At 33.8% G+C, this 19,396-nt stretch overlaps 1 protein-coding gene across 4 annotated transcripts; it reads left to right on the top strand.

Moving 5' to 3' along the window:
* Positions 1-406: 406 nt before the first annotated feature.
* LOC127808093 (uncharacterized) lies at positions 407-19,197 on the top strand. 4 transcript variants are annotated; one of them, XM_052346454.1, is made up of 13 exons: positions 407-655; positions 736-863; positions 9,340-9,460; positions 12,867-12,948; positions 13,021-13,091; positions 13,508-13,549; positions 14,554-14,678; positions 15,680-15,773; positions 15,952-16,144; positions 16,221-16,402; positions 16,488-16,593; positions 18,251-18,337; positions 18,857-19,197. In XM_052346454.1, the coding sequence occupies exons 1-13, from the start codon at positions 525-527 to the stop codon at positions 18,941-18,943; spliced, it is 1,449 nt and encodes a 482-aa protein (XP_052202414.1). In that variant the 5' UTR covers positions 407-524; the 3' UTR covers positions 18,944-19,197. The 4 variants fall into 4 exon arrangements, with proteins under 4 accessions (XP_052202414.1, XP_052202415.1, XP_052202417.1 ...); XM_052346455.1 differs by having other exon boundaries at positions 408-655; positions 15,952-16,099; XM_052346457.1 differs by having other exon boundaries at positions 409-655; positions 15,952-16,054.
* Positions 19,198-19,396: the final 199 nt, after the last annotated feature.

Raw genomic sequence — 19,396 nt, 5'->3', positions numbered from 1 at the left:
TAATAAAAATTTATTATACTGACTTTTTGATTATATAAAAATTTTATTACATTAATTTTTTAAATTTCACCTCTCCTCCCAAACCTAAATTCCTGGATCCGCCCTTGCTATTGGTATTATTAAAACAATTCCACTGCCCCCAACCCAACAAGCATTTAACTGTAAAACTAAAGCTTGTGAGCACGACCACGGTGGGATTCTTGGGTTTGCAAGGACACACATTCCAAATCCATTCTATTTTTCCATAAATAGAATGGGCTGGGTTCGGCCCATTTTCATTTTCGCGGGCTGAGACCCACGGATAAGTCAAAAAATGTGGACTGGACCTTCGGGTTTCCTTCAGACCCGCCCACTAAGACTCTCTCCCTGCTCTGTTCCGATTTAGGGCTTTTCAAGGGTTTTTCCTTACTCGTGCTCTTTCATTAACTTCTTTCTCAATCGGGTTTATGTTAACACGCACACGCACAGAGAGTAAAGTTATTTGATTTTCTGTTTCGAAGCGACCAAGCAAGGAAAAATCAGAGATGCTACAGAACTGCAAACTCGAAGAAGAAGACTCGAATCGGAACCCTAGGATTACCTGGGAAGGTTGCAGTGTATTGCTTGACGTCAATGATGGCGATCGGCTGGTTTTCGCACGTCTCACCCCCGCCTCGTGAGTATCTCTAAACGTGTATGTATGTACGTATATAGGAGCCCAGTAGTTTAAGATTGAAATACTGAACGTAATTGCAGGACTTTGCAGATTGGTAAGAATAAGTGTTCTCTTCAGCCACTGATTGGTTGTCCTTTCGGTTCTCTATTTCAAGTTGAGAACGGAGAGGAAGGCCCGTACTTGTCTCGAGTTCTTCCGACTACTGAAGGTCTGTTTCATTCTTCACTTCCTGCTTTCTTTTCGTTGCTTTGCTTGTCCACTGTTATGCCACTTCGGAAAAGAGTTGATTTTGAGCACGGAAAGTAGTGATTTAAGCGCTCTTCCTATTGGTTTATGCTAAAAAAAAAGATGGAGCCTTTACGTCTATTGGACATATTATCAATGTTAGTCATGCAAGTTAGTGTTCTTTCATTTTGTACTGTGCAGTGTTGGTCCTGAATTTTTTAGGGCTCAGGGCAAAAGTAAAAATTACGCCCCATATATATATATATTTAAACTTAGTGATGAACTCACTCTTATTTTTCAACCAAGATCTAACCTGTCCAAATTAACTAAAACTTTAACATTCAAGTCAAATAAATTGTATCGATTCAAACTTCAATATATTAAAATTTAGAATAAAAGGCTACAATATATAAACAAGATAAATACTTATAATAATTCAATAAATTCTTTTTCATCCAGCAAGATAAATTCCTTTTCATCTAGCAAAAAAAAAAAAAAAAAAATTCTCGACATGCTGAATAGCTGAAGCAAAACAACATCAATCTATTTGAAATCCCTTTGCATCCTTAGCGTTAGTAAGCAGCAAAACAAAAATGTCTTTACATCCTCAATAGCCAAAGCAAACTGCAGCAGCTTACTTGAATCTCTTTGCATCCTCAGCAACCAGCAAAACAAAAATGTATTTTCTTCCTCAATAGCCAAAGCAAACAACAACAGCCTACTTGAAATCCCTTTGCATACTTAGCAATCGACAAAATATCATCACCACTTGCAAGATAAGGTGAAAAACAACAAAATCACAACTAAAAAAGTATTATTTAAATGATTTTCTTCTTGCATTTTGAGAAGCAAAATCCTCAATGATGCTTTCAAATTCAAGCTTTTCTAACATCTCCTTTTCAATGGATAGTATTGCTAGCCCATTTAGCCTTTCTTGTGACATGGTAGACCTTAAGTAAGATTTCAATAATTTTAATTTAGAAATTTTTTTTCTGCAGATGCTACAGTCACAAATACACTCAATAGTATTCTGTAGGCAATCAAAACATTTGGAAAACAGTCCATATCTTTTACAAACTCTACAATTTCAAGTGTTGTGTTTACTGCTGATGCTAAAAAATATTGCAACACCTGTAACTCTGAAAACAAATCACTTGCATCAACATTAGAAGACTCGCTATTTCTTAAAGTAGTTTCAAGCTTCACACAACAGTTTTTCAATTCCTCATTGCCCAATGAAGTTAACTTCTTTGAATTAAACAAGAACCCAAAAATACCATCATATGTTTGCATTTGTTCAAATCTACTGCTTAATGAAGAAAGAGCCATATCCACTGCACAGATGAAATAATTGACTCTATATGATTCTTCAACTGATTGTACTGTCTCATCATTGACATTCTCATCAAATTGTTTCTTTCTATGACTTTGACGTTTTTTAGGAAATTCAGGTTCAATCCCCATATCACAAGCAATAGTTTTAGCTTCAATCATAGTAGTTGCAAATCCATTTTCTCTATAATTCTAAAAAAAAGAAATGAGCCCTTCCAAATTTTTTAAAGCAGCATCCATGCACATATCTTTAGATTGTAACTTTTTGCTGACTAAGTTAATTTTCAACAAAATATCATGCCAAATAACCATGCCTAATAAAAACTCAAAATTTTCCAGTTCTTGTGTTGCTAAACTTTCAGCTTCACTTTTTGTTTTAGCATCTTCATGAGTTTCTGCTACTTTAAATAAAGCTTCTTTTATTTGAGCAGCTTGGGATCTTATTGCTTTAACACTCTCTACACGACTCTCCCAACGTGTAATTAACAATGTTTTGAGAGTTAAACCATCTACATAATCTTGTAAAATTTTTCAACGCTTTGTAGAATTAGCAAAAGCACAATAAATGCGTTAAACCACCCCAATAATGGATTTCACTTTCACACAACAGTTTGCCATATCACATAGTGTTAAATTAAGAAAATGACAACCACATGGCATGAACAAAGCTCTAGGATTTATTTCAAGTAATCTTCTTTGTACACCTTGATGTTTTCCTTTCATATTAGAGCCATTATCATAACCCTGTCCTCTAACATCATCAATTTTAAGACTAAGGGACTCTAGGACAGATTGCAATTCATTAAAAAGTCTTAATCCTGATGTATCTTTCACAACTAAAAACTCTAAAAAGTACTCTTCTATTTTCACTAGACTCCTTGACACATCCACACACCGTATTATCAAAGTCATTGGTTTTTTGTAACTTGAATCAGGAGTGCAATCAAGTATCACTGAAAAATATTTTGCTTGTTTGATTTTCTCAATGATTGCACTCTTGACTTTTGAAGCCTGCAAAGCTATCAGCTCATTTTGAATTTTATGGCTTAGATAGTGATAGTGAATCTCATTATTTTGAATTCGTCGAAAATGTTTTCGCATTATTGGATCAAATTTAACAACTATTTCCAATATACCTAAAAAATTACCATTATTTTCTTTATAAATTCTCTCTTTTGTTCCACGGAGTACAATATTATTTTTAGCAAGACATTTGACAACATAAATTATTCTTACCAAAATATGTTTCCAGTGTTCCTTCTCTCTCCTAATTTGTTCTTGTATGCCTTTATCAATGGTTTCATTTTTTTTCAATCTGTTATGTAATTCAATCCAAGAACTCATGTTAGTTATGTGTTCAATGCTGTTTTCATGTTGTTTAAGCCTCGCACTAAGATGTTTCCAATCTCTAAGTCCTTCGTTTGCTAATTGGCTTCTACGACACATTGTCTTAAACAGTGTTCTAAAAGGCGCTAGGCGCTAGGCGCTAGTTGAGCGCTAGGCTGGGGCCTAGCGCCTAGGCGGGGCCTAGGAAAACTGTTTTTTTTTTTTTTTTTAATTTTGTGATGTAATTTGATGTTATTTTCAATTAAATCAAAGTTGAAAAGTATCAATAATGCAACATAAACCAATAATACAACAATAATGGAATGACATTAAATTTTTTAAAACATTAATAATAATAATTAATAAATATTTAAATAAGTGAATAACAAATAATCAAATATTAACATAAATCCTAAATTAAAAAACAAAAAGAAAACAAAAGAGGCAACACGCAACAACAAGCAGCACGAGAGAAGGGGAAATCAGTGGCGGTGCAGGAGCACGAGAAAGGCGACTCTGCAACTGCAAGAGACAGTGGCGGTGCGCGCGAGAGACAAGGGGAAATTGACGAGAGAGAAGGGGTAACAGGTAAGGGGAAACAAAAACCCTAATAAATTTATACTAAATCGATTCATGCGGCCTAGGCGGTCGAATATAATCGGCCAGGCGGTCGAATATAATCGGCCAGGCGGTTCACCCGGCTAGGCTTCCGCCTTGGCCGCCTAGGCGCCGCCCGGTATCGATTAGCCAGGCTGGCGCCTAAGGTGGCCGATTTGGCCATAATCGTGGCGGCCAGTGGCCGCCTAAGTCGCGTTTTAGTTCACTAGTGTTAAATAACTTACAGCAAAAACAAAATACCTTATCCAATTCCTTTGAGTAATACTAGCCATTTTCTATCATGAGTCTCTCCATTTGGTAACTTTCTCATGTAATAAGTTGAGGAAAAATGTCTAAAGCTTTCATCTCTGGGAAATTTGATATTATTATCTCTTGTAGGACCTTTTTCCACAAGTAAAGCTCTCATTTTTTCATCTAGATTATCCCAAATTCTAGGATAAAAAATGTTTAAAGGAAAACTTTGTTCTACACCCCCAGGTTCAGTGTCTTCATTATTACAAAGATGATTAAAATTTTCATTCTCAACATGTTCATCTTCACCTAAGTCACCTACCTATGCATTAAAATCATTCTCAATTCCTACTAATTCTTCCACATGATTTTGTTGTTCAGATTCATTGACTAAATCATTATCAATTCCTACAAATTCTTCAACAGGATTTTGCTGCTCAGATCCATTGACTAAATCTTTAGTTGAGTTATCAAGTGAACTATTTGTTTTGTTTTGAAAAAAATTATCCAGAGCTCTCTTTTGAGATTGAGTTAATTATTCTCTTTGTCTTTTTCTTTTTCTTTTTTGACTTCCAAATGAGTGTTTCTTACTAAGCATTGTTACTTGATAACAGAAGCAATACAAGGAAAGCCAATGCAATTTTAATATTTCAAAGAATAAACAAAGAACAACATAACCTGGAATTTGAGAAATTCCCTTTGAGAAATCCCCCTCCACAGAAAGTTCACAAGGATCAACTTAGAATCTTAGATCAACGGATTTGAAGAATGAAGAGTCTGCCCAGCACTAGGCCTGGCCCTGAACAGGGGCAGTCAGTGCGATTGCCCTGGGCCATTATTCAGGGGGGCCCAAAATATTTTCAGTAAGTATTATATTATATTATTATAATTATTAATTGATTTAATATTTTTTTTTAAAAAGACCCTGTTTCGCTCCTCAAGAAGAAGAACGCCCAGCAGTGCTAGGCGGACTTCAAGTCCACTGAAGGCCAACGGACTTCAAGTCCGCTTACTGCTGGGCAGACTCTTCATTCTTCAGGTCCGTTGATCTAAGATTCTAAGTTGATCTTTGTGAACTTTCTGTGGAGGGGGATTTCTCAAATTCCATGTTATGTTGTTCTTTTGTTTATTCTTTAAAGTATTAAAATTGCATTGGCTTTCCTTGTATTGTTTCTATTTTCAAGTAACAATGCTTAGTAAGAAACACCCATCTGGAAGTCAAAAAAGAAAAAGACAGAGAGAAGAATTAACTCAATCTCAAAAGGGAGCTCTAGATAAATTTTTTCAAAACAAAACAAGTAGTTCACTTGATAACTCAACTGAAGATTTAGTCAATGAATCTAAGCAGCAAAATCATGTTGAAGAATTGTAGGAGTTGATAATGATTTAGTCAATGAATCTGAACAACAAAATCATGTGGAAGAATTGGTAGGAATCGAGAATGATTTTAATGCACAGGTAGGTGAAGATGAACATGTTGAGAATGAAGATTTTGATCATTTTTGTAATAATGAAGACACTGAACCTGAGGGTGTAGAACCAAGTTTTCCTTTAAACATTTTTTATCTTAGAATTTGGGATAATTTAGATAAAAAAATGAGAGCTTTACTTGTGGAAAAAGGTCCTGCAAGAGATAATAATATCAAATTTCCCAAGGATGAAAACTTTAGACATTTTTCCTCAACTTATTACATGAGAAAGTTATCAAATGGAGAGACTCATGACAGAAAATGGCTAGTATACTCAAAGGAATTGGATAAAGTATTTTGTTTTTGCTTTAAGTTGATTAAGACAATGTGTTGTATAAGCCAATTAGCAAACGAAGGACTTAGAGATTAGAAACATCTTAGTGAGAGGCTTAAACAACATGAAAACTACATTGAACACATAACTAACATGAGTTCTTAGATTGAATTACATAACAGATTGAAAAAAAATGAAACAATTGATAAAGGCATACAAGAACAAATTAGGAGAGAGAAGGAACACTAGAAACATGTTTTGGTAAGAATAATTTCTATTGTCAAATGTCTTGCTAAAAATAATATTGTATTCCTTGGAACAAAAGAGAGAATTTATGAAGAAAATAATGGTAATTTTTTAGGTATATTGGAAATGGTTGCTAAATTTGATCCAATAATGCGAGAACATTTTCGACGAATTCAAAATGATGAGATTCACTATCACTATCTAAGCCATAAGATTCAAAATGGGCTGATAGCTTTGCTGGCTTCAAAAGTCAGAAGTGCAATCATTGAGAAAATCAAACAAGCAAAATATTTTTCAGTGATACTTGATTGCACTCCTGATTCAAGTCACAAGGAACAAATGACTTTGATAATACAGTGTGTGGATGTGTTAAGGAGTCTAGTGAAAATAGAAGAGTACTTTTTAGAGTTTTTAATTGTGAAAGATACATCAAGATTAAGACTTTTTAATGAATGGCAATTTGTCCTAGAGTCCCTTAGTCTTAAAATTGATGATGTTAGAGGACAGGGTTATGATAATGGCTCTAATATGAAAGGAAAACATCAAGGTGTACAAAGAAGATTACTTGAAATAAATCCTAGAGCTTTGTTCATGCCATGTGGTTGTCATTCTCTTAATTTAACATTATGTGATATGGCAAACTGTTGTGTGAAAGTGAAATCCTTTATTGGGGTGGTTTAACGCATTTATTGTGTTTTTGCTAATTCTACAAAGCGTTGGAAAATTTTACAAGATCATGTAGATGGTTTAACTCTCAAAACATTGTCAACTATACATTGGGAAAGTCGTGTAGAGAGTGTTAAAGCAATAAGATCCCAAGCTGCTCAAATAAAAGAAGCTTTATTTAAAGTAGCAGAAACTAGTGAAGATGTTAAAACAAAAAACGAAGCTGAAAGTTTAGCAACACTTGAACTGAAAAATTTTGAGTTTTTATTAGGCATGGCTATTTGGCATGATATTTTGTTGAAAATTAACTTAGTCAGTAAAAAGTTACAATCTAAAGATATTTGCATTGATGCTGCTTTTAAAAATTTGGAAGGGCTCATTTCTTTTTTTGAGAATTATAAAGAAAATGGATTTGCATATGCTATGATTGAAGCTAAAACTATTGCTTGTGATATGGGGATTGAACTTGAATTTCCTAAAAAACGTCAAAGTCATAGAAAGAAACAATTTGATGAGAATGCCAATGATGAGACAGTACAATCAGTTGAAGAATCATTTAGAGTCAATTATTTCATCTGTGTAATGGAAATGACTCTTTTTTCATTAAGGAGTAAATTTGAACAATTGCAAACATATGATGGTATTTTTGGGTTCTTGTTTAATTCTAAGAAGTTAACTTCATTGGGCGACGAGGAATTGAAAAATTGTTGTGTGAATGCTTGAAACTACTTTAAGAAATGGCGAGTCTTTTGATGTTGATGCAAGTGATTTGTTTTCAGAGTTACAGGTACTGTAATATCTTTTACCATCAGCAGTAAACACAACACTTGAAATTGTAGAGTTTGTAAAAGATATGGACTATTTTCCAAATGTTTTGATTGCCTATAGAATACTATTGACTGTACCTGTGACTGTAGCATCTGTAGAAAAAAGCTTTTCTAAATTAAAATTATTGAAATCTTACTTAAGGTCTACCATGTCGCAAGAAAGGCTAAATGGGCTAGCAATATTATCCATTGAAAAGGAGATGTTAGAAAAGCTTGAATTTGAAAGCATCATTGAGGATTTTGCTTCTCAAAATGCAAGAAGAAAATTATTTAAATAATACTTTTTTAGTTGTGATTTTGTTGTTTTTCACCTTATCTTGCAAGTGGTGATGATATTTTGCCGATTGCTAAGGATGCAAAGGGATTTCAAGTAGGCTGCTGTTGTTTGCTTTGGCTATTGAGGAAGAAAATACATTTTTGTTTTGCTGGTTGCTAAGGATGCAAAGAGATTCAAGTAAGCTGCTGCAGTTTGCTTTGGCTATTGAGGATGTAAAGACATTTTTGTTTTGCTGGTTGCTAACGCTAATGATGCAAAGGGATTTCAAATAGATTAATGTTGTTTTGTTTCAGCTATTCAGCACGTAGAGAATTTTTTTTTTTTGCTAGATGAAAAAGAACTTATTGAATTGTTATAAGTATTTATCTTATTTATATATTGTAGCCTTTTATTCTAAATTTTAATATATTGAAGTTTGAATCGATACAATTTATTTGGCTTGAATGTTAAATTTTTAATTAATTTGGACAGGTTAGATCTTGGTTGAAAAATAAGAGTGAGTTTATCACTAAGTTTAAATATATATATATATGGGGACCTAATTTTTACTTTTGCCTTGGGCCCTAAAAAATTTAGGACTGGCACTAAGCAGAAGAATCAACTTAGAATTTTAGATCAGCGGAGTTGTAGAGTCCGCCTAGCACTGAGTGGACTTGAAGTCTGCTGGCCTTCAGTGGACTTGAAGTCTGCCCAACAGTGCACTAAATGGACTTCAGGGCCTTCTTCTTGAGGAGCAGAACATGGTCTTTTTTTTTTTTAAATATTAAATCAATTAATAATTATAATAATATAATATAATACTTACTGAAAATATTTTGGGCCCCCCTGAATAATGGGCTCAGGGCAATTGCATTGACTGCCCCTGTTCAGGGCCAGGCCTGGTACTGTCACTCGTATCGTCATAATTATGGAAGAAGCAATTCACATGTCATGCTCTTGTAATTGAGATTCTGTAAAGTTACGCATATTTTTTTTTTTTGTATTTCAAATTTAATGCCAGGATTTGATATGTTGGGCTTCAACATTAGACGTATGTTTACTTTGCATTTCTTTTTTTCCCTTAAGCATCATTTCGATTGTTACTTTTGTAAATGGACAATTTTATTGTGTAGTCGTGAGTAGTGATCCTCTTTCTTATTCACAAGATATTTGCCAAATGTGTGATCTAATTTTAGCTGAATTTTCTTTATCAGGCAATGGCACTCAAGAAAAAGAGGATTGCCAAATAAAAGAAGAGTCCAAAGACAACCGAGTGTTAGTTGATAATAATACCGCCCAAAGTCTTACTGGTGAAGATATAGATGAATTACGAAGGTTAGAATGTTATCCACCATTTTCAATTGATGATCACATTTTTGACATCACATTTTATACAAACCTAAAGATTTGGAAATTTACAAATATATCACTGGTGGTTTTGCTGGCATATGTCATTTGTGTTATTGATGTTTTTGTTGTCGTTGAGTAAGATACATTATTGATGGTTTTGAACATCACAATTTATACAAGCATTTAGAGTCGCACATTATCTAATCCATATCTTATTTAACAGTGAGGAGATCATTATGAGGACACCTCAGTTGTAATTTCAGTTATGGAATCATCTGTAGAAGTCAGAAACAATGAAAAATTTTGTTAATGCCAACTGGATGGCATGCTATATGATTGGATTCTGTGTTTCTTGCATTTTATATATAGTACTTGTGGGATGGTGTTTGACTGCATCATAATATATTAATTTATAATTGATCCAAGCGTGGAAACACATGAGAATGGTTGTTTGGCTTTCCATTTGTTTTTTTACTCTTATATTTGCTTGCAACAATGAAGGACATCCATACTAGGGTTCTACACCTAAGAGGGATAATATGCTAAGAAGCATAGATGTGGATAAAGGCAGGGAACATTTAATTAATAAATTATACATATTACACATACACATAAAAAATAATGGATTCTGCAATATATTGGGAATAATTGTGATGACAAATCTTAGTATATGTCCAAAGAACTTTATAATAAAAAGTTTTGGAATTAAGATTTTGAAGTGACAAATTTAAGTGAGGTAGATTGTTTGTCTTAGGCCATCTCCAACCCTCCTCTCTATCTCACTCCCTATTATATTTTAAACAATTCACTCCCTTATTTTGATTTTGTTTAAAAAACTGTGCGTGCTCCATACACACGCTTTATTCTCCTCTCTATTTCACTCCCTATCCTACTTATTTATTAAGAAATTTCAACTCTATTTAATTTATCTCACTTATAATTTTTATTACTATAAAAATTTATTATTTATTTGATAATTTAATAATAAATATGACGGTATTAGACTTTTTATAATATTTAATGTATTTGTAAATAAATTTACTAATATGTTTTAAAAGCGATTATTTAACAAAATTATTTGAAATATTTCCATAATTCAAAATTTAATTGGTCAAATTGCCTAAAAAATCACAAAAATAAATACTCTCCTTGTGATACAATAATTATTATTTTAAATACAACATTAAATAATCTAATTGAGTAACTTTGACATTCGTTTTTAGGATCAGTTTCAAAACATTATATTGAAACATGTAGAAAAAGATGATACACAAAATGAATCAAATACACATAATTAATAATCAAATACACACATACACATATAAACAGATACACACACACATTACATTAAAATAATGAGATACACACATACAGATAATTAATAATTAAATACGCGCAAAATGAATAATCAAGTACATAAAATAATTAAATACATGCATACACAAAATATATAATCAAATACACAAAATAATCAAATATTTGCATATAAAGAAATGTATAATCAAATACACGTATATAAAAAATTAATAATCAAATACACAAAATATAATTCACCCAATACTTCAATACATACAAAATGCAATAGGGTGCAAATTTTGGCTCCTCATCTCTAGGGTGCCATTTGAAGCTCTGCCAAATTTTGGGGAGTGACAAGACAGATAAAGAGGTGGGTTGGAGATGAATTTCAGCATTTTCCTCATTTTTTGGCTTGGCGAGAATTTTGGGCATGCCTTGGAGATGGACTTAATAATTGATGTTTAACTTATATTTTTAACCTTATAAAGTAGTTCTAAGATCCCACGACGAACACGTGCCAAGTAGCACAGATACCAACACAAGATGTGGTTTGTAGATGAGATAGACACACAGGCACCATTTTTTTTTTTTAATATAAAAAGTAGGACATGACAAGTTAGGGACATCAAATAATAAATTGTACGTGTAAATAAGATTCTTAAAAGGGAGGACTAATTAATATAAATATGTTTTTTTTTTTATTCTATAGTGATTCCAACTTATAATTTTAAACTTATAATAGGGGTTTGAATTTGTTTAACTGATGGGGCACACAAAATTTTGTGATGGGCATAGGAGTCCAACAAGTGTTTGCAAAATGCCCAACATGTTTGGACCAGCGTACAGTTAGCATTTAGAAGGGCCTGACGAGTGTTGTGTTTGATTGTGTTGTCCAACACAAGTGTGGAAGTGTTTGTGCTTCTTAGAACATGAGTGTCACCTAAATATTTATGAATTGGGTAATAGAAATAGAAAGAGAAGGACACATTTGGACAAATGTTTATAACACACACTTGGAAGTGAGGGATGAGTGTCAATGTTCAATGTGGGTGTCTGATACGTTGATATGTGACCTTTGTAGAGGTTACCATGCTTCTTAGATAATATAAAGATTTTGGAAGACATGCTGTGAATGTTTTAGAAGATTGGAATATTTGGATTAATTAGCATTGTCCTTCAGAGAGATATGGTGAAAAGTAGATTTTTATTTAGGTATTTGTGTAAAGTGTAAAGTTTTGGAGCTTAAGATTTTTATTTAATCCTACTATATGGGTTAAGGCTTGATATGTTGTTGTATTTGTATAAATTGGAAATCTTAGCAGGAAGAGGATATATCACATATGCTAGTAATGGATCAATTTCCTCCATTTCTGAATCGCATATAAATGTTGCTGTGTCCCATATTTTAATCTTGAAGTTCTAGTATCTATGGACAAGAATGATATGTTACTTATTTGCTGCTTCTTGTTGTATCTTTTTATTTGTAGTTTTCAATGGGAAGAGGAGACTTTTGATAGGCCACCGGTGTACCGGACCTACCAAAGACCAGCAAGCATGAAGGGGAGAATAGGGAATTAGCACATGCAGGTTGTTACAACCAGCATGTGCGCATGGGGGGTAGTTTTGTAATCCATAGGCTGAGGGAATAATCTGCATGTGCAAGGGAATTCAGTTAGAGAGGGGCAGAGGAGCAGTATAAAGAGCTGAGAAGAAGAGGGAGAGGGTAGCTAGTTTTTGGATAGAAGAATTGGGAGAGTAAGGGCCTCTCGAATGCCCTGGTTTGTTCTTGTTTTCTGCTGAAAAGTATTGGAAACTATTGATATTTGATTGTTGTTTGGATTTGCTATCTGGTATCCTATCAACTTTGCCATTAAAATTGCTGAGATTGCTGAGATTGCTTTCAAATATTTTAGGGAAGATATGAGATTCAGAAATGGCTCAACCAGATCATAAATGATGTTTGAAAACCACATGCAACCTGCTAAAAGCCACATGCATAAATAAATATTTTTATTATTCTGCTATGCATCTTTTATCTTATTTTCCTTATATGTTTCTGCACAAAAAAGTTTGTTAATATATGGCTTTATGGCAGGAAGGGCATCAGTGGGGATGAAATTGTTCAAGCTCTCATTGCTAACAGTGCTACTTTTGAAAAGAAAACATCATTCTCACAAGTGAGGCTCTCTTTGAAACTTGTCTAGGAGAAAATGTCTATGTAAATGTATACTGAAATCTTGTTGCTGCAGGAGAAATATAGACTAAAGAAGCAAAAGAAATATGCACCCAAGGTACTTTTGAGGCGCCCTTTTACAAGAAGGTAATATGCAGCCATCTTGGCAATTTTTTGAATGATTATTTAGGAATTCCATAGAAAGAAGGCTACAGAACATTATAATAGTTGCTAGGACCTGCGCCCTATTATTTTGATAAAAGATTTGGTGGCATAAAAAAATGTATCTGCTGAGTTGTGAATCATAATGGTACCTCATGTCTCACGGCTACCTTTATGAACATTGCATGTTTTGGATAATGCAGGGTAGCACTTTGGAAATACCTGAAGTAGACAATTAAGTTAATGTTTGTTTTAGGTCATTAGAAGCTTGTAAAACTAATGTTTTTGTGGATGAAAAGTGGAAGGGTTATAGATAGATGACTTATTCTGTAATTATTGCTGTAATTTCTTTGGTGCTTCTGTTTTCTATACACTAACTTGCTGTATGTTATTCCTTTCAGTATATGCGAGGCATACTTCAAGAAGTATCCTGCCAGAATTGGGTAACAATACCACCACTTGTTATTTTATACATCTTTCATTTCTTCATAAATGGTAATTTTAAGATTTTCCTGTAAGTGGAAATGATCCTATGAAGAATTATCTTTTAATGGGATTGTGGATGTGCCTCTCCCTTTGAACTTTTATTTGCATTGGCTGATATTGATGCATGTTTTTTGTCTATGCATTATCATCATCTCCATGTGTGTGTGTGTGTGTGTATTGCCCTTTGTTCATTATGTTTCAAAAAAGGCCTTATTGAATTTGCATTGTTCCATAGTGCACATATTTAATCTAAATATTAGTGCTTGTGTACTCTCTGTCTCTGCTCTCTCTGTTTCTCCCTTTTTCCTGCTTATTCTAGTTGATTAGACCTTCAATCTAACCCTCGAAGTTGGCTTACTTTTTTTTGTATTGTGCTTACTTGCAACCACCTCCACAGTTAAGGAGTCATTTTACATCCTTTTTGTGTGGCTGCTTACGTTCACTGCTTATGCATCATACTGCAATCAGGTTGATCCTCAAGCTACATATTTGGCTGCAAAACTGATGGTTCTGGTTGCTTGTAATGCTGTTATTTCCTTTCAGATGTTCAGTTGTACAGTTCCATTTATGTATGTTTGTCTGGTGGAAATATTTTTGGAGTTGATTTGGTCAAGCCTGCATCAGGTCTGACGGTTGTATTTCTAGCTAATAATTGAGGCACCAAGCTAATTTATAGAGAGTCTTCTGTTCAGGATGCAGGGGTTTTTCCCAAGTGAAAATAAAAAAAATAGGTGTCCTCCTGATGAAAAGCAGCAGATCCTTTTTTAGGGTTCATTTTTTGTTAATTTTCTGTCTGATGATTATTAAATTATAATTTCATATGAACATATGGATTAAAACTTAAAATTGGTTTCCTGTATTTGGATTAAAATATACATTTCCTTTTTGATTAGGCACAGGGTTGCTTGTTGATATATCTTGAAATCTGCAGGTTACCTAATTTTCTAATTTTCATTCTCAGGTTCTTGCGGATGGATGCGTTATCTCTTCTTCTTTCTATGGCAAATGTCAGCGCGCATTCTGATGTCCTTGTGGTGGATATGGTTGGTGGGATTCTTACTGGTGCTGTGGCTGAACGTTTGGGAGGTCTGTTATTTGGTTTTATTAGCAGTGACCCTTATTTCTCTTTCAAATGATGCTATGTTTTGGTTGGCACAACTTGAAGTTCTGTTAAAGTGTGTGTTCAAAATTTATCTCACTTTGCTTGAGTAGTTGGGAAGGTTTTGTTGAATTGTTAACCACCATCTCTTCTAAAAGTTTAAGTTGGTAGATATAGGGTTAATTTATCTTTTTATATTATTATTTTTACTCTCAATACTCCCCTTAACGTGTGGCCAAGCTTCATGATGTAACTAGTCCAAACACGTACAACTATTTAAATATTTAAATATTCTAGTACCACGTTGAATTGTTAACCATCATCTCATCTAAAAGGCTAAGCTGGTAGTTAGAGATTCAACCGATCTTCTTATATTATTATTTTTTTCCATCAACAACTTCCATTAAGGAATTGATTCCAATGCTGAGAAGCTTAAAATTTTTAGAGCAATCCAAGTTTTTAAATCATGTCATGTTACATAAAAGACTTCACATCTAGATCTTGATTTCACGCACAAATGGTTTATTGTGTGTGGAGTTCATGGTCAAATAGTGTTGTTGCCAATTCATAGCCAGCAAAGAAAAGAACTCTCTTCAGCAGTTGGCTTTATTCTTGTTTGTGATACTTCTCCACTCTGTTTTGGCCTTTCTTATTGTAGATTCTGTAGTAGTGTTGCTTCCCGTTACAACCCCTGAACTTATTACAAAGTTGATGGACATTGATTCTGTAATTGTAATGACCATAAACTGGAGCTATTTTCCCCTGGAATAAATTTTCAACGTATTGAGATAGTTTAGTTTTAGTAGCCTGAGTGAGACTACTCTTTGTTTCTGTCTTTTCTGTCCTGGCAATTGTTTAGGCCTAATATTAGGTGTGTAGATGCATCTTTTTCCCAAGGTTCTTAATGTTCAAAAGTGTTATAAATATAGTAGAGACTGATTATTGCATGCTCTGAATAACTGTCTGGTTATGTTGCCTTTCTCAACAGGTACAGGTTATGTATGCAATTCATATATTGGAAATACACCATATCCTATGGATATAATAAGAATGTTCAATTTCAACAATGAAACTTGCAGAAGGTGTGTTGGGTTTTGACCTTTTACTTTTGGAGGTGTAGTTATTTAAGATCTTCCAATTTCCTCTTTGAGAGGGTTGTTGCCATTCCTCTTTTTTGCATATCTGCTAAAGTAGCTCATGGGTACTTAGTAGTTTACATTGAATTAGGTTTCAAGGTGCTTACTAGTCTTTCTGGTCCAGGATCGTTCGCTGTTCACTCACTGACCTTTGGTCATCTCAAAATGGAACTTCTATACAAAATAGCCAGTCTGGAGATGTCTGTGACACTGAAAGCCAGTCAAATGTAAGGAACATTTCCTTATTATTTACACATGAAAGCCAGTCAAATGTAAGGAACATTTCCTTATTATTTACACATGAAAGCCAGTCAAATGTAAGGAACATTTCCTTATTATTTACATGCTTATCGTTGCATGGTTGCCTAACTGTATACTGACCGTTTTGTGCAGGAAATGATATCTCAGTGCTCAGTAAGCATGGATGGACCTTTGGTCCCTTCTAAAAATGGGATGCTGGATCTTATCCCCAATACTTCCACTTCTCCAGTTCTCAAAGCATGCAAAACCCCAAAAGCCGGAGAGAAGGCATCGTCAGAAGCCATAAACATATGGAAAGAAAATGGTTTTTCTAGGTTGATTGCTATCTAAGAGATGGGTTGGTTTATAATTTACAAAGGCTGACTTATTTAACAATTTTATCTCACTTCCTATATGCAGCCTGATAATTGCTGCTCCAGATGTGGATGCTTGGAACATTGTCAGAGAACTCCTCCCTCTTCTATCTTTTTCAGCTCCATTTGCAATTTATCATCAATATATTCAGGTCAATTGGTTTAACTAACTTCTATTCATTTTTTGTCCCCTTCATACATATATTCGCTGCTTTATGTCTCTTAGATGATGTTACTTTGATTGCTGGATGCGTCACAGTGCCTTTTATTAATGAGGCATTGCTTTAGGCATTTTTTTTTTCATTTTCATATGTATACACATATATATTCTCATTGAGTAGTTTTAAGTTTCTAATTTCAGAAGGGGTATAATACTCTTCAGCACGCATAGTTCTTCAGTAGTTATGTTAAAGATGCTATTTCGGTTGAAATACTTAAATAAATATGGTTGTGTTCATTTGGTTTTATTTATTTATTAATATTTATTATTTTTTGTTTTTCTCTCATATGTAGATGGATGGAGGGTTTTCCACTTTCAGAGGCTGTTTGGTTTGAGAAAATATTTTCTAATTTTCCATCTTCAATTTTCTATTAAGTCTCTACGTTTCATTCTTCCACTGAAAATTTAGAAAACATGTTCAAATGTAAAATAAAGAAAATTATTTTCCAATGTGCACAAAATGTGGAAAATGCGAAAATCTGTTCAGAGGACTTGTTCTCCAAATGTTTTCTGTTCTCTATTATTATTTGGTTATTTACCAATTTACTTCTGTTCAATAAATTTTTAATTAATAGATTAATCAAAAGCATATCTCCTTCATAATCGTACTGACAAGTACACAACTATGAGCTCTGTGGTGTTGTGAACTAAGATTTGTTTTGAAACAGATTTACAACACAATAAAAAGGAGACAAAAGGAAGAGCTCATTTGCTGTAGTGAGAACAAGGAGCAGGGGATGTGATAGAGCCATAGAGGGAGATGAGAATAGGGACCACAGAATGAGGGATCTAGGAGTATGATGATGATGTAGAGGGAGAGGGAACAGTGGGAGGGAGTAGAGAGAGAGATTAGTCCAAAGGAGATAGGCTTTTGAGTGAGAGAGATTGATATAGGCTTTTGAGTGAGGGGTATGCTCAGTATTAAATGGAGGAAAGTACTAAAAGGAGAACTGGGTTCGTGAACAAAACACACTCAAATTTTGTGAAGAAAATATCAAAAAACAACTTTTTGGTGTCTTCCAGTTGGTAGTGTAAGTTTGAAAAAAAAGAAGTTGAGTTTCTGTTATCTAAACGAGAATGTTTTTCATTTGAACTCATCTTCTAATTTTCTGTTTTCTAAGAAAGTTTTCCTGAAAACAGGGGTTGTTTCTACAACTGAATAACCCTGATGTCTATTGTCTACCATATTTCCTCTATTAAAGGAAATAAGTATGGAATTATGTTACTTAGGTGGCATAACAGTGTTATCTTGATACTCTGAATTGTGCTATTATAATGATAGACAAATTCAAATTAGGTAATTATGTGTGTTTCTATTTCAGAACTTGTGAATTTGTTTGTATCGATGACAATCATATACTTAAGTAGTTTAAAATTAGTAGAATCAAATTCTATTCCTTTCGCCACATGTCGAGATCTTTTTTAAGTTATTGGAACTTATCTAATTACCGAATTGCTAGAGGTTGTGCAACATACTAGTTCTTTCCTACGTTTGTTGCTTTTTAACTGTTGAACTACAGATTCCCTGTGCAATATGTTGAACTCAATGTTAGAAATACCCTCACCATTCATCTTCTGTTTAAATGCAGCCTCTTGCAACTTGCATGCACAATCTACAACTCGCGAAAATGGCAGTTAGTTTGCAAATTTCAGAACCCTGGCTTCGTGAATATCAGGTTTGTGAGATCTTCTAATGAATTTTTGTTATATTTACCTTTTCTTCTTTCACCTTTTCTCCCCATTTGGCGTGTCATGTGATAGTAAAGTCCCATTAAAGTTCAAAAAAAGAAAAATTATCAGACAACTATAAAAGATCAAATGTGTTATATGGTATGGAATATTGGGTAGGATTATTAAATTTTCATGTTTTTTATTATTAGGATATTTAGTTATTTAGATTTTATCTTATTTTGCTTAAATTTTATCTTTTATTAATTTTCTGGAGATAATTGTAGTTAGCTTAGTTATCGTTTAGTTAAGATTTCAACCTATGAATAGGTTTATGATACAATTAGAAATTCATCATTTTGATAATATTTAATGAAGAATTGGTTGGTTTTTCATCTTCTCTCTCCCCTCCCCTCTCTCTCTCTCCTCCTTTATGGATTTTCTCTTGGCAACGATGTAATCAAAATTTATAGGTTGGGTATAAAGGAGTTTAGGGAGTGACGTTGTTGGGCTTTGGCAAAATGCAGGTCCTTCCATCCAGAACCCATCCCCAAATGCAGATGAGTGCATTTGGTGGGTACATCCTAAGCGGCACCAGGATATGTGGGGAATGAGCCCCCCCACCCACATCGCCAATTGCAGTAATTGTTGCTGAATGTTTTTGCCTGTACGGAACCCAAACTTCTTTAACTTTTATTTTATTTATTTATTTGTTTTCTTCTCTTGGCAGGTAAATATGCCTCTCTGTTGTAACCTATACTAGCAGCTATTTATTCAGCGTCATTGTAAACTGAAAATTTCATTTGAGTAACAAAATAAATAGCTATCTGATCAATAAACGTCCTCCATTCCATGGCTTTTATTTTTATGTTTTTTTACCATTGACTGTTGTTAATCTAATGATGGTCGTGTTGTCTTTATGCGGGTTGGTAGTGTTCATGCATCATGTGCATTGGGGGGTACACTGCTTTAATAATGGATGAGACAGAGACTTGTAGCCGTTAAGTGTCAACTTTAGTGATGATTATTATCTTTGAAAAGAGAATAAACAAAACTTTAACGACGGT

The sequence above is a fragment of the Diospyros lotus genome, chromosome 8 (genome assembly GCF_014633365.1).
Source record: "Diospyros lotus cultivar Yz01 chromosome 8, ASM1463336v1, whole genome shotgun sequence".
Classification (NCBI taxonomy): Eukaryota; Viridiplantae; Streptophyta; class Magnoliopsida; order Ericales; family Ebenaceae; genus Diospyros; species Diospyros lotus.
Note: the sequence above shows the minus strand (reverse complement) of the source record. Positions and strands in the feature narration are given on the sequence as shown.